General features: G+C 37.2%; 1 protein-coding gene across 1 annotated transcript in view; it reads right to left on the bottom strand.

Annotated features, from left to right (window-relative positions):
* Positions 1-15,615, bottom strand: part of LOC123561280 (G patch domain-containing protein 4-like) — a 33,889-nt gene that overhangs the window by 2,769 nt on the left and 15,505 nt on the right. Inside the window, exons 5-6 of the mRNA XM_045353533.2 lie at positions 11,414-11,505; positions 1,316-1,369 (exon numbers count right to left, since the gene is read on the bottom strand). Of these exons, the coding sequence (XP_045209468.2) occupies positions 1,316-1,369; positions 11,414-11,505 (146 nt within the window). The remainder of the gene's footprint in view (positions 1-1,315; positions 1,370-11,413; positions 11,506-15,615) is intronic.

Genomic DNA, 15,615 nt, shown 5'->3' with positions numbered 1-15,615 from the left:
TAGTTTTTGACCGCACATGACCCTGTTTCAAACTTGACCTAGATATCATCAAGATGAACATTCAGACCAACTTTCATACAGATCCCATGAAAAATATGGCCTTTAGAGAGGTCACAAGGTTTTTCTATTATTTGACCTACTGACCTAGTTTTTGATGGCACGTGACCCACTATCGAACTTGACCTAGATATCATCAAGGTGAACATTCTGACCAATTTTCATGAAGATCTCATGAAATATATGGCCTCTAGAGAGGTCACAATGTTTCTCTATTTTTAGACCTACTGACCTAGTTTTTGATCGCACGTGACCCAGTTTCGAACTTGGCCTAGATATCATCAAGATGAACATTCAGACTAACTTTCATACAGATCCCATGAAAAATATGGCCTTTAGAGAGGTCACAAGGTTTTTCTATTATTTGACCTACTGACCTACTTTTTGAAGACACGTGACCCAGTTTTGAACTTGACCTAGATATCATCAAAGCGAACATTCTGACCAATTTTCATGAAAATCTTTTGAAATATATGGCCTCTAGAGAGGTCACAACGTTTTTCTATTTTTAGACCTACTGACCTAGTTTTTGACCGCACGTGACCCAGTTTCGACCTTGACCTAGATATCATCAAGATGAACATTCAGACCAACTTTCATACAGATCCCATGAAAAATATGGCCTCTAGAGAGGTCACAAGGTTTTTCTATTATTTGACCTACTGACCTAGTTTTTGACGGCACGTGACCCAGTTTCGAACTTGACCTAGATATCATCAAGATGAACGTTCTGACCAATTTTCATGAAGATCTCATGAAATATATGGCCTCTAGAGAGGTCACAAGGTTTTTCTATTTTTAGACCTACTGACCTAGTTTTTGACGGCACGTGACCCAGTTTCGAACTTGACCTAGATATCATCAAGGTGAACATTCTGACCAATTTTCATAAAGATCCCATGAAAACTGTTACCTCTAGAGTGGTCACAAGCAAAAGTTTACGGACGCACGCACGGACGGACGACGGACACCGCGCGATCACAAAAGCTCACCTTGTCACTTTGTGACAGGTGAGCTAAAAATGCGCCGTTCATCATGTGTTGAAAAATAAGCAGGCCTAAGGAGTTTGGAGACCAGTCTTAAAATATGACCATATTGTTGGGTAATTTCTGGATTGCTAGTAATACAAGTAGTTTGATTTTTCAGTCTTGTCCCCAGTATTGTTACAATTTGATTAGACTGTACTACAAACTATTTCTATTTTCTCACAGAGTATGTAGAAGATAAATATATAATCAATGCAAGAAACAGAACTTACTTATGTGCGGTTCTGCCACCACACATCTTAAACACAATTTCTTCCTGGTCAGGCCTGTAAATATAGAAAGTCATTCATTGCAGGTGAAATAATAGAACTGTATTTGCTGATTTGCTGATCTGAACTCTGGCTGTTTTCATCAACTGTCAGAAACAAACTTAGACATAAAAGTGCAAATTCCTCAATACCTGACTATATTCAGCTGACTTAAGATTGGATTGAGGGTAGCACTGATCTAGTGTCCACTGCTCAACTTGGAGGTCATGGGTTTGAGTTCAACAGGGTCACAACCACGCCTTATACCACATCAGTACTGGTTGTCAAGGAAACAGACTCAAGAATGATTCAAATAAGCTTCAAGCTTTCATCACCATATAGTTAAAACTACAGCTATCACTGTAGGTGAAGAATGTACCCCCCGCACGCACGGACACAGTACATTGCAATTTGACGAACACAAGATTGCGTAATTATGTGGACTGAATATACATAGACTTTATGTATATAGTATAGTAACATAAAACAAAGGCCCCTTACTCTGCTGAATATTTTTCTGAAAGAACCTCATATGCACCATGCACAAGTAAGATTGGTACTGATCACTTGTGTAAAGTTTCATTAATTTGTGTGCAATGGTTTTTGAGATTAGGTGCGCACACGATTGCATATGCAGACTACTATGTATATAGCATAGTAACAAAAAACAAAGTCCCATAACTCTGCAGAATATTTATCTAAATGAACATGACATACACCATGCACAACTAGGGTTGGTACTGGTCACTTATGTGAAGTTTCATTAAATTGTGTGCAAGGGTTCCGGAGATTTAGGTTTGCACAAGCTTGAACATGAAGACTGTATGTATATACGAGGGTTGATCCAAAAGTAATGTCACTGTAGCTGTAAAATCGTGTAAAGAAAAATGCATACCGAAGTACCTTTAACTATTTCCAATATTGTTAAAAAATATCGATAAGATATGTTCCATAGTTTTAACGATATCGACATATACGGAAGGCATACTTGCAGCAATCGCCACATGTCACTGACGTTATTGACGTCCAAGACGACAATTCTTACTGAATGCTATCAATATTCATTCCTTTTCAAAGTATCTTCCTTGATTTTCTATACAGTGCTCATGTCTGTTCACTAATTTATGGAAAGCAGCAACATACCAGTCCTTTGAAAAAGATGAAAATACATTTTTACAAAAAATTTCAAATGATCAAGGTCCTGGAAATGGACCCACTCGGAGTTTATCTTTCAGATGAGGAAAAAGCGCAAAATCGAATGGCGCCAAAATCACAGGTCTTCCGGTTCTCTGGCAAACCTCCAGTAACTCATCGCCGTCCCTGAAACCCTCATACCCCCTGTATACTAGTCTCCTGTTCACTGTTTTTAGTCCATATGTGTTATTTATCGTCTGCATGGCCTCTAACGGTGATTTTCTTAATTTAAACAAAAAAGCAGAACAGCGCGCTGCGATGTTTTGTCAGAAATCGACATTTGCTCTCAATATAAACAAGCGTTAACACCGCATAGATATTTTCAACAAGCGATGATGTCAATAAAATTTCAACAACAAACGGTGGAGATAGGTGATGTCACGTTGTAAAAAAAATCGGATGATTCAGCACATTATTTTGATAAAGACAAGTGGCTGCATTTGACAGTTTTATTAATGAACCAATAATATTTTAGCGTCAGTGGTATTTTTTAATTCCTGTGCATTTTAAACGAAAAATACCGGAAATAAATATTTTGCCATATTATCAGAATTGAATTTTTGTACATTTTGATATATTTTTATTACCGTAGATACCCATGTATAATGCGCAGTTTTTTTACCCCTGGGACCACCCGCGAATGGTGGGTGCGCATAATATACAGGTATAGACAATTTTCTAACTTCAAAACAACTTTGTTACCGATGTCCGCCATTTTTGTAAAGGGAAACTACTCCCCGCGCTTACTGTCGCCGCTAAAATCTAAGATTGCCGTTATGTTCCGTAAAAGATCGATGGTTTATTTTTCTTTCAAACAAAATTAATTTCATATAAATTTAAAAGTATTTTGATGAAAGAAATGTTTATAAATCACAAAAATTATGATACTAATTAAAGATTGAGAATTATCTTTAACCGAGATCAAACTGTGAACGACATAATTGACACGAGGTGACACGTTAATTGCCGGTAATTATTGGCTTTTTGTTTGTGACAAAAAGACTATCACTCCTTTTGTTATTGGTTTGAATTGAGAAGCTCATGTCATTTTGAAAAATACCATTACGAAATATTAAATCAGCTGCTGTTTATTTATTCAAAATAGTTAATTAACAAGAGGACCATGATGGTCCTGAATCGCTCACCTATCCCCACATGACCCAGTGTTGAACCGAGTATGACGTCATTATTTCTATTATTTGACATAGTGACCTAGTTTTTGAGCACATGTGACCTAGATATCATCAAGATAAAAAATTCTGACCAATTTTCATGAAGATCCATTGAAAAATATGGCCTCTAGAGAGGTCACAAGGTTTTTCTATTATTTGACCTAATGGCCTAGTTTTTGAAGGCACGTGACCCACTTTTAAACTTGACCTAGATATCATCAAGGTGAACATTCTCACCAATTTTCATGAAGATCTCGTGAAAAATATGGCCTCTAGAGAGGTCACAAGGTTTTTCTATTTTTCGACCTACTGACCTAGTTTTTGACCGCACATGACCCAGTTACAAACCTGACCTAGATATCATCAAGCTGAACATTCTCACCAATTTTCATGAAGATCCGGTGAGAAATATGGCCTCTAGAGAGGTCACAAGGTTTTTTCTATTTTTAGACCTACTGACCTAGTTTTTAACCCCACGTGACCCAGTTTCGAACTTGACTTAGATATCATCAAGGTGAACATTCTGACCAATAATCATGAAGATCTCATGAAAAATATGGCCTCTAGAGAGGTCACAAGGTTTTTCTATTTTTAGATCTACTGACCTAGTTTTTAACCCCACGTGACCCAGTTTCGAACTTGACCTAGATATCTTCAAGGTAAACACTCTGACCAATTTTCATGAAGATCCATTGAAAAATATCGCCTCTAGAGAGGTCACAAGGTTTTCCTATTTTTAGACCTACTGACCTAGTTTTTGACCGCACGTGACCCAGTTTCGAACTTGACCTAGATATCATCAAGGTGAACATTCTGACCAATCTTCATGAAGATCCATTGAGAAATATGGCCTCTAGAGAGGTCACAAGGTTTTTCTATTTTTAGATCTACTGACCTAGTTTTTGACCCCACATGACCCAGTTTCGAACTTGACCTAGATATCATCAAGGTGAACACTCTGACCAATATTCATGAAGATCTCATGAAAAATATGGCCTCTAGAGAGGTCACAAGGTTTTTCTATTTTTAGATCTACTGACCTAGTTTTTAACCCCACGTGACCCAGTTTCGAACTTGACCTAGATATCATGAAGATGAACATTCTGACCAATTTTCATGAAGATCCATTGAGAAATATGGCCTCTAGAGAGGTCACAAGGTTTTTCTATTTTTAGACCTAATGACCTAGTTTTTGACCCTACGTGACCCAGTTTCGAACTTGACCTAGATATCATCAAGATAAACATTCTGACCAATATTCATGAAGATCTCATGAAAAATATGGCCTCTAGAGAGGTCACAAGGTTTTTCTATTTTTAGACCTACTGACCTAGTTTTTGACCCCACGTGACCCAGTTTCGAACTTGACCTAGATATCATCAAGGTGAACATTCTGACCAATTTTCATGAAGCTCTTATGAAATATATGGCCTCTAGAGAGGTCACAAGGTTTTTCTATTTTTAGACCTACTGACCTAGTTTTTGATGGTACGTGACCCAGTTTCGAACTTGACCTAGATATCATCAAGATGAACATTCTGACCAACTTTCATAAAGATCCCATGAAAAATGTGACCTCTAGAGTGGTCACAAGCAAAAGTTTACGGACGCACGGACGCACGGACGCACGGACGCACGGACGGACGACGGACGACGGACACCGCGCGATCACAAAAGCTCACCTTGTCACTTTGTGACAGGTGAGCTAAAAAGGTAAAACAACAAATAAAACAATATTTTATTGGTTTTATTTTCGAGAAAACAGAAATCGATAGTACCGTGAGACCGGTACTGCTCTCCACCGCGGAGATAAAATTTATAACCGGTGTCGATGTAAACTCTACTTTCATTTTCCATCCTCCTCAAAATTGACCAAAAATGTTTTTTTTTCTCTGGATTTCTGGCCAAAATCGGGGATGCGCATTATACACGGGTGCGCATTATACATGGGTATCTACGGTATTGTACTCAGATGAATAAGCGCACCATGGATGCAGTGACATTACTTTTGGATCAACCCTCGTAGTATATTAACAAAAAAATAAAGTCCCATAATTGTGCAGAATTGTTTTCTGAAAGAACCTAACATGCACCATGCACAACTAGGGTTACTACTGGTCACTTGTGTTAAGTTTCATTCAATTGTGTACATGGGTACATCAGGAGATTAGGCACGCACATGATTGCAGACTCTATGTATATAGTATAGTAACACAAAACAAAGTCCCATAACTCTGCAATTTTTTTTTTTGAAAGAACATTACATGCACAACTACTGTTGTTACTGATCATTTGTGTGAAGGTTCATTAAATTCTCTCTAGGGGATAAGGAGAGTTGGTGCACACAAGATTGTGTCTACGGACAGATGGACAGACAGGCAGACGGACAGACAGACAACCTGAAACCAGTATACCCCACTTACAACTTTGTTGTCGGGGGGTACAATAAACTAGAACTGTCACAGGAGTGACAAATAATACTCCCTCAATATGGCCTTGTCACAGCAGAAGTATGGCAAATTTTTAGTTGGAAAGGGCTGTAACTACATTTACATCCGAAAATCTTTGGTTTGGAGCCAAAGTCAAATTTGACCTGTATTTTATGATGTTACACCTGTGTACCAAAAATTATTTAAATCTGTCAAGCCTTTCATGAGTTATTGTTCGGAAACCATGAGTTTGGCAAATTTTAAATTGGAAAAGGGCCGTAAGTTAACTGCGTCAAAAAATTGGTGGTTTATAGCCAAAGTCGAACCTGACCTGTATTTTATGATGTTACACCTGTGTACCAAGAATTAGTTAAATCTGTCAAGTTTTTCACGAGTTACTGTCTGGAAACCATGGGTTTGGCAAATTTTAAGTTGGAAAGGGGCCATAACTACGCAAAAACAAGAGGACCATGATGGTCCTGAATCGCTCACCTATCCCCACATGACCCAGTGTTGAACTGAGTATGACGTCATTATTTCTATTATTTGACATAGTGACCTAGTTTTTGAGCACATGTGACCTAGATATCATCAAGATGAAAAATTCTGACCAATTTTCATGAAGATCCATTGAAAAATATGGCCTCTAGAGAGGTCACAAGGTTTTTCTATTATTTGACCTAATGGCCTAGTTTTTGAAGGCACGTGACCCACTTTTAAACTTGACCTAGATATCATCAAGGTGAACATTCTCACCAATTTTCATGAAGATCTCGTGAAAAATATGGCCTCTAGAGAGGTCACAAGGTTTTTCTATTTTTCGACCTACTGACCTAGTTTTTGACCGCACATGACCCAGTTAAAAACATGACCTAGATATCATCAAGCTGAACATTCTCACCAATTTTCATGAAGATCCGTTGAGAAATATGGCCTCTAGAGAGGTCACAAGGTTTTTTCTATTTTTAGACCTACTGACCTAGTTTTTAAACCCACGTGACCCAGTTTCGAACTTGACTTAGATATCATCAAGGTGAACATTCTGACCAACAATCATGAAGATCTCATGAAAAATATGGCCTCTAGAGAGGTCACAAGGTTTTTCTATTTTTAGATCTACTGACCTAGTTTTTAACCCCACGTGACCAAGTTTCGAACCTGACCTAGATATCTTCAAGGTAAACACTCTGACCAATTTTCATGAAGATCCATTGAAAAATATCGCCTCTAGAGAGGTCACAAGGTTTTCCTATTTTTAGACCTACTGACCTAGTTTTTGACCCCACATGACCCAGTTTCGAACTTAACCTAGATATCATCAAGGTGAACATTCTGACCAATTTTCATGAAGATCCATTGAGAAATATGGCCTCTAGAGAGGTCACAAGGTTTTTCTATTTTTAGATCTGCTGACCTAGTTTTTGACCCCACATGACCCAGTTTCGAACTTGACCTAGATATCATCAAGGTGAACATTCTGACCAATATTCATGAAGATCTCATGAAAAATATGGCCTCTAGAGAGGTCACAAGGTTTTTCTATTTTTAGATCTACTGACCTAGTTTTTAACCCCACGTGACCCAGTTTCGAACTTGACCTAGATATCTTCAAGGTGAACATTCTGACCAATTTTCATGAAGATCCATTGAGAAATATGGCCTCTAGAGAGGTCACAAGGTTTTTCTATTTTTAGACCTAATGACCTAGTTTTTGACCCTACGTGACCCAGTTTCAAACTTGACCTAGATATCATCAAGGTAAACATTCTCACCAATATTCATGAAGATCTCATGAAAAATATGGCCTCTAGAGAGGTCACAAGGTTTTTCTATTTTTAGACCTACTGACCTAGTTTTTGAACTCACGTGACCCAGTTTCGAACTTGACCTAGATATCATCAAGGTGAACATTCTGACCAATATTCATGAAGATCTCATGAAATATATGGCCTCTAGAGAGGTCACAAGGTTTTTCTATTTTTAGACCTACTGACCTAGTTTTTGATGGCAAGTGACCCAGTTTCGAACTTGACCTAGATATCATCAAGATGAACATTCTGACCAACTTTCATAAAGATCCCATGAAAAATGTGACCTCTACAGTGGTCACAAGTAAAAGTTTACAGACGCACGGACGGACGACGGACGACGGACACCGCGCGATCACAAAAGCTCACCTTGTCACTTTGTGACAGGTGAGCTAAAAATGGTGGTTTGTAGTCAAAGTTGAACCTGAACTGCATTTTATGATGTTACACCTGTGTAACAAAATTTATTTAAATCTGTCAAGCCTTTCCGAGTTATTATCATGAAAACCAATGGACCATCCGACCGACAGACTGACAAGCTTACACCCATATACCCCCACAAACTTCGTTTATGGTGGTATAATTAGCATGAACTTAACTAAGTTTGCTTCGGCAATTTCTGCTTGACTACTTGGAATGTTACACCTGTGTACCAAGAATTAGTTAAATCTGTCAAGTTTTTCACGAGTTACTGTCTGGAAACCATGGGTTTGGCAAATTTTAAGTTGGAAAGGGGCCATAACTACGCAAAAACAAGAGGACCATGATGGTCCTGAGTCGCTCACCTATCCCCACATGACCCAGTGTTGAACTGAGTATGATGTCGTTATTTCTATTATTTGACATAGTGACCTAGTTTTTGAGCACATGTGACCTAGATATCATCAAGATAAAAAATTCTGACCAATTTTCATGAAGATCCATTGAAAAATATGACCTCTAGAGAGGTCACAAGGTTTTTCTATTATTTGACCTAATGACCTAGTTTTTGAAGGCACGTGACCCACTTTTGAATTTGACCTAGTTATCATCAAGGTGAACATTCTCACCAATTTTCGTGAAGATCTCATGAAAAATATGGCCTCTAGAGAGGTCACAAGGTTTTTCTATTTTTCGACCTACTGACCTAATTTTTCACCGCACATGACCCAGTTATGAACTTGACCTAGATATCATCAAGCTGAACACTCTCACCAATTTTCATGAAGATCCATTGAGAAATATGGCCTCTAGAGACGTCACAAGGCTTTTCTATTTTTAGACCTACTGACCTAGTTTTTGACCCAATGTGACCCACTTTCAAATTTGACCCTAGATATCATCAAGATGAACACTCTGACCAATTTTCATGAAGATCCATTGAGAAATATGGCCTCTAGAGAGGTCACAAGGTTTTTCTATTTTTAGACCTACTGACCTAGTTTTTGATCCCACGTGAACCAGTTTCGAACTTGACCTAGATATCATCAAGGTAAACATTCTGACCAATTTTCATGAAGATCTCATGAAAAATATGGCCTCTAGAGAGGTCACAAGGCTTTTCTATTTTTAGACCTACTGACCTAGTTTTTGACCGCACTGGACCCAGTTTCAAAACTGACCTAGATATCATCAAGCTGAACACTCTCACCAATTTTCATGAAGATCCATTGAGAAATATGGCCTCTAGAGACGTCACAAGGTTTTTCTATTTTTAGATCTACTGACCTAGTTTTTGACCGCACGTGACCCAGTTTCGAACTTGACCTAGATATCATCAAGATGAACATTCCGATCAATTTTCATGACGATCTCTTGAAAAATATGGCCTCTAGAGAGGTCACAAGGTTTTTCTATTTTTAGACCTACTGACCTAGTTTTTGACCGCACGTGACCCAGTTTCGAACTTGACCTGGATATCATCAAGTTGAACATTCTGACCAATTTTCATGAAGATCCATTGACAAATATGGCCTCTAGAGAGGTCACAAAGTTTTTCTATTTTTAGACCTACTGACCTAGTTTTTGACCGCATGTGACCCAGTTTCGAACTTGACCTAGATATCATCAAGGTGAACATTCTGACTAATTTTCATAAAGATCCCATGAAAAATATGGCCTCTAGAGAGGTCACAAGGTTTTTCTATTTTTAGACCTACTGACCTAGTTTTTGACCGCACGTGACCCAGTTTCGAACTTGACCTAGATATCATCAAGATGAACATTCTGACTAATTTTCATGAAGATCCTTTGAGAAATATGGCCTCTAGAGAGGTCACAAGGTTTTTCTATTTTTAGACCTACTGACCTAGTTTTTGACCGCACGTGACCCAGTTTCGAACTTGACCTGGATATCATCAAGTTGAACATTCTGACCAATTTTTATGAAGATCCATTGAGAAATTTGGCCTCTAGAGAGGTCACAAGGTTTTTCTATTTTTAGACCTACTGACCTAGTTTTTGACCGCACGTGACCCAGTTTCGAACTTGACCTAGATATCATCAAGTTGAACATTCTGACCAATCTTCATGAAGATCTCATGAAAAATATGGCCTCTAGAGAGGTCACAAGGTTTTTCTATTTTTAGACCTACTGACCTAGTTTTTTACCGCACGTGACCCAGTTTCAAACCTGACCTAGATATCATCAAGATGAACATTCTGACCAACTTTCATAAAGATCCCATGAAAAATGTGACCTCTAGAGTGGTCACAAGCAAAAGTTTACGCACGCACGCACGGACTGACGGACGGACGGACGGACGACGGACGACGGACGCCACGTGATCACAAAAGCTCACCTTGTCACTTTGTGACAGGTGAGCTAAAAATGGTGGTTTGTAGTCAAAGTTGAACCTGAACTGCATTTTATGATGTTACACCTGTGTAACAAAATTTATTTAAATCTGTCAAGCCTTTCCGAGTTATTATCATGAAAACCAATGGACCATCCGACCGACAAGCTCACACCCATATACCCCCACAAACTTCGTTTATAGGGGTATAATTAGCATGAACTTAACTAAGTTTGCTTCGGCAATTTCCGCTTGACTTAAATGGAATGCTTGATACCTGAGCAAAATATAGGAAGGAAAGAACTTCCATTCTTGTATATCAATTTTAAATTTCTAACCCAGATAGTCTCGACTCTAAAAGGAAGCTGGTTTCCTACAGTGCAAGAGTATACATTTCTACAGCATCGGTTTTTAAGAAATGAATTTCTACATACAATTAGAGTTTTTTCTTTTTAACTTTATTTGATTTTTTTCTCTTACAGAAGGAAACACTGGTCATAAGAACAAGGAAATGTCATTTTTAATATCAAGCTTGCATAGTACTAGTAGTTTAAAACTTTACTTGAATACTCATTTGTCATTTATCATGCAAAAATGGAATGATAAACCGTTATCTGATGCTATGTCTTACTGAAGTAAAGTCTACAAACAATACAACACTGAGCAAAACTAAAAAACAACTTACATAAGACACTGAGTTGCCTCCCCTGGCTCTTCATCACTACTGTCCTCTAGAGTTTTCTCCCTTGTTTCCAATCCATTTGATAATGTAGAGCCCTGAAAACAAAACATAGCACTTTCCCCAACTATAATCCTATATAACTGCAATTTTAGGCAAACAAGACTAAACTATCCTTTGAAACTGTAACCTTATTATCAAAGAATATACAGCGGCCATCATTTCGTAATTTCTGATATACAGTCGAACTTCGATGGCTCGAACTCGAGGGTCCCGTTGAAATTAATTCGAGTTTTCCGTTGTTCGAGCCATCCAAATGGTGGTCATTTTGAATTTGGGAATTCGAGGGTATGATGCGTTACAAACCTAACATCGTAATATATTGTCATATTGTACCTAAATGTGTGTATGATACGACGATAAATAAAAACGAATGCTGGAAATATCTTTATTATTTATTTTCAAACATGACATAGATACGAAAAAAAAAACACACTGATAAAACACTAATATAATTATAAGAATTTGGTGAAGACAGCATCAAATAGAAAGACATGAAAAGCTAACCTTTATGAATTATAGTCCAGCACAAATACTATCAAATATATTGCTTTCCAGTAGCCGACTTAGCTATCCCCCCATTTCCGGGTCCTTTACTAATTTGATCAGCTATGCTAAAGCAGTATGAAAGTTGACATCGGATCTCCCGATTTTATGCAGAAAAAATAAAGACAGACATTGCTCAATTATTTTAAATAATTTTATTCGTATTAATCAAAGCCCCATTAAAGCATTGCAGTGAACGAAAGTCACTTTGTTTAATTTGTTTGTCGTATACTGATGCTAATTACATAAGCGTGTGAAAATTACGCATACGCTGGTTAAAGGGGAAGCTTGGCGAATGTCAGGTAGAGGTGTGAAAAATTTTGTAAACACAAGCCATTCCGGCAACAAATTGTCTGTCCGACTGAATAGGTGTAATTATCACTGTAATTAGGCCGAGGGGACCGCCAAATGAGTTCGAGAGTTCGAATTTTCGAAGTTCGAGCGATCCGAGGTAGAACTATATAGAATAAAGAAGGCATAAATTCGGGACCGGGCGAAGAGTTCGAGCGATCCCGGGTGTTCGAAAGATCCGAGTTCGAGCCATCGAAGTTCAACTGTAATATTTCAGATCGTAACTAAAGCAATCCATTGTTTTTATATATCAGACTACAGCTGAATACAGGGTTTGATATTTGTTAAATACAACAGTAATATAAATAGACCCAGAGTTGTCACTTTTTAAACTCTAGAACATGTCCAATCTAACACAGAGACTGGCTACTTTATTGCAAATAATAGTCTTAAAATATTGAGAAAATGCAAATGTTTTTGTGTTTTAATATCAGCCTGTAGAATACCTTGGGATTAATATGTACCCAAGACTCGAAGTACCTTACTAGTGTGGGCATCAACGTATGCTGAGGGCTTCTGCAGATGTTATAACCGAAAACAAACAGGATTGTGTTAATGCTTTCCTTGCATAGAACACAGAAGAAGCTAAATTAAATGAATATTACATTGATAAATGGTTTTCATTATGCATTAAATGCTCTTTTATAATACTAGTATACCATTTCCTTTTGACATGAAACATTTATACTAGAATATCAACAATATGTCACAGGAGACAGCGTGCTCGACTATTTCAATGCTTGATAGTGAAAATGGTCACATCTGAAGAAGCTCGAGCAGTCACTGAAGTGTTTAATGACTTCAATGTGGATTAAGGTATTGGACAATAGCTTATGTTTGTGTCAAAAGAATTTAGTAATAAGACAGATAAAGTTATCAAAACATTAATTAAGTATAATTCTAAGCAAAAAGCGGGCATAATTCATGAAATATTGGTGCAAGAGTGATGTACCTTGTGTCAAATCCATTTAGTAATAACTGAGATAGAGTGAAAGTGCACCAAAACTTTAACCTGAAATTCTAGGTAAAAAGGGGAGAAAAGTCATGAAATACTGATGCTAGAGTTATGGTCATTGTGTTATATGATGTGAATGATGATGCTGAACAACTATTTTAAGTTTTAATCAAATCCTCTCTGTAATAACAGGGATATAGTGAAAATGCATCAAAATTAACATTAAATTCTAAGTAAAAAGGGCATTATTCATGAAAAATTGGTGACAGAGTTATGGACCTTGTGTCATAGGATGCGGGTTATAAAGTGGATCAACTATTTTAAGTTTGAATCAAATCCATTCAGTAATAACTGAGATAGAGTGAAACTGCACCAAAACTTTAATGTGAAATTCTAAGTAAAAAGGGGAATAATTCATGGAAAATTGGTGACAGAGTTATGAGGCTTGTGTCATATGATTTGGGTGATGATGTGAAACAACTATTTTAAATTTGAATCAAATCCATTTGGTAATAACTGAGACAGAGTGAAAGTGCACCAAAACTTTAACCTGAAATTAAGTCAAAAGGGGGATAATTCATGAAATATTGGTGCAAGAGTTATGGCCCTTGTGCCATTTGATATGGGTGATGATGAGGAATTACTATTTTAAGTTTGAAACAAATCCATCTCCATCAAGTAAATACAGAGATAAAGTGAAAGTGCATCAAAACTTTAACCAAAGTACAGATGCGAAAGGATGCAGATGCAGACACCGGGTCGAGTAGGACAGTTCTCCATACTTCGTATAGTCAAGCTTAAAAGGTGTGTTGAAAGCATGTGATCTTGTTAACACACCTTTTCTGTCATTTTAAAACATCCATGGAAAACAACAATTATACAGCAGTTTTAAAGCGTAGGACATAACCCATCAAACTGTTGACGGGTAGGATAAAACCCATCCCACTGAAATTTCAACAGGTATGACTAATCCTCTCCTCTGTTATATAGAACAATTAACAAAAACCAGAAGGGACTTTGTCCTACCTGTTCAAATTCATAGGAAGGGTTCTGTTTGCTTTGAACTTTTAACAGGAGGGTTTAATCCACCTGGAAATTTTAATAGGAGTGATTTTGTCCGACTCCTTCAGTTTTATGTTAGAATATACTTTATGCATTAATTGTTAATGTTAATAACATGTGTTGCTGATGGCTGCATCCACATTTACAGAGAAGAGGCTCTTCTGCTGACAGTTCCAGGGCATGCTCCCATCCAGTTTTTTTTTGTCTAGAATGCATGTGGATCGTTTTCAATCAGCCCAAAAAAATTTAAAAAATTTGAAAACAACATTCTGAAAATTATGTGCAGATTTGTGTCTACAATATCTACACAGAGTAATACCAGTATCTCCAAATTAAAAATCATAAATATACCAGTAAAATTCTTAGGCTTTTGCCTTTTCTTAAGGTTAGATTTTACAAACTATAAAAGCTGTGTATTCCGTCACTGTGTGTTAGGCTTGGTTAATTTAGGGACTAAATATTTTTTTCTAGAAATATGGAAGTTCTGTAGACCCTGTAAAGGTCTGTGCATGAAGCAAGCTGAAAAGCTCGACTAATATGACTGATGTCTCAAGTTTAGGCTACAAAAAATGTATGCTCGCTGGATTTTATGAGTTGGGAAGGATTCATAGTTTGATCCAAGAAAAATTAATGTATTCTGTAAACAATTTGCTTGCGTAAGTTTAACTTATACCATACTTAATACATACAGTTTATTTGTACATAATATAGCTGAATTACATTAAGAAGACCTTTATAAACAACCTGATTAAACAATTAAAATAACAAACTTTGAGTGGTTATGTAGGACCTGCAGTCATCATTTTTTTCACCAGGAAGTAACCCGTTCACCAAGACAATTCACAGTCCAAGGGAGGCAAATCTCACAGAGTATTCTAAAACTTTAGCAAATGCTTAAAATGCGCTTAGATTACAAACAGCATCTGTTTCACCAGAACTATATCATTCAACTACCTACTGTTGCAAGTTTCAACATATGGGTATGTCTATACTGCCCATATTCTATAGTTTATTATTTTGAAATTAACATGTGATGCTAAACTGCAATGAAACTGCTTGTTTACCTTTCAAATAATGCCCACTTTGCAATTGTTTTGATAATGTGAGAGAGTAAGAATGATTCAGAATGAATGTCAACAACTTAAAGATACTGAAGAGTTAAAGTTGCTATATGTTTATTGAGATAGGAAATTAGTAGCAGTAGGTGTTTGATAACTTGAATTAGCACAAAATA

Source organism: Mercenaria mercenaria, chromosome 10 (genome assembly GCF_021730395.1).
Source record: "Mercenaria mercenaria strain notata chromosome 10, MADL_Memer_1, whole genome shotgun sequence".
In the NCBI taxonomy this organism is placed as follows: domain Eukaryota; kingdom Metazoa; phylum Mollusca; class Bivalvia; order Venerida; family Veneridae; genus Mercenaria; species Mercenaria mercenaria.
The sequence above is the reverse complement of the archived record's forward strand: the minus strand, read 5'-3'. Positions and strand labels throughout refer to the sequence as shown.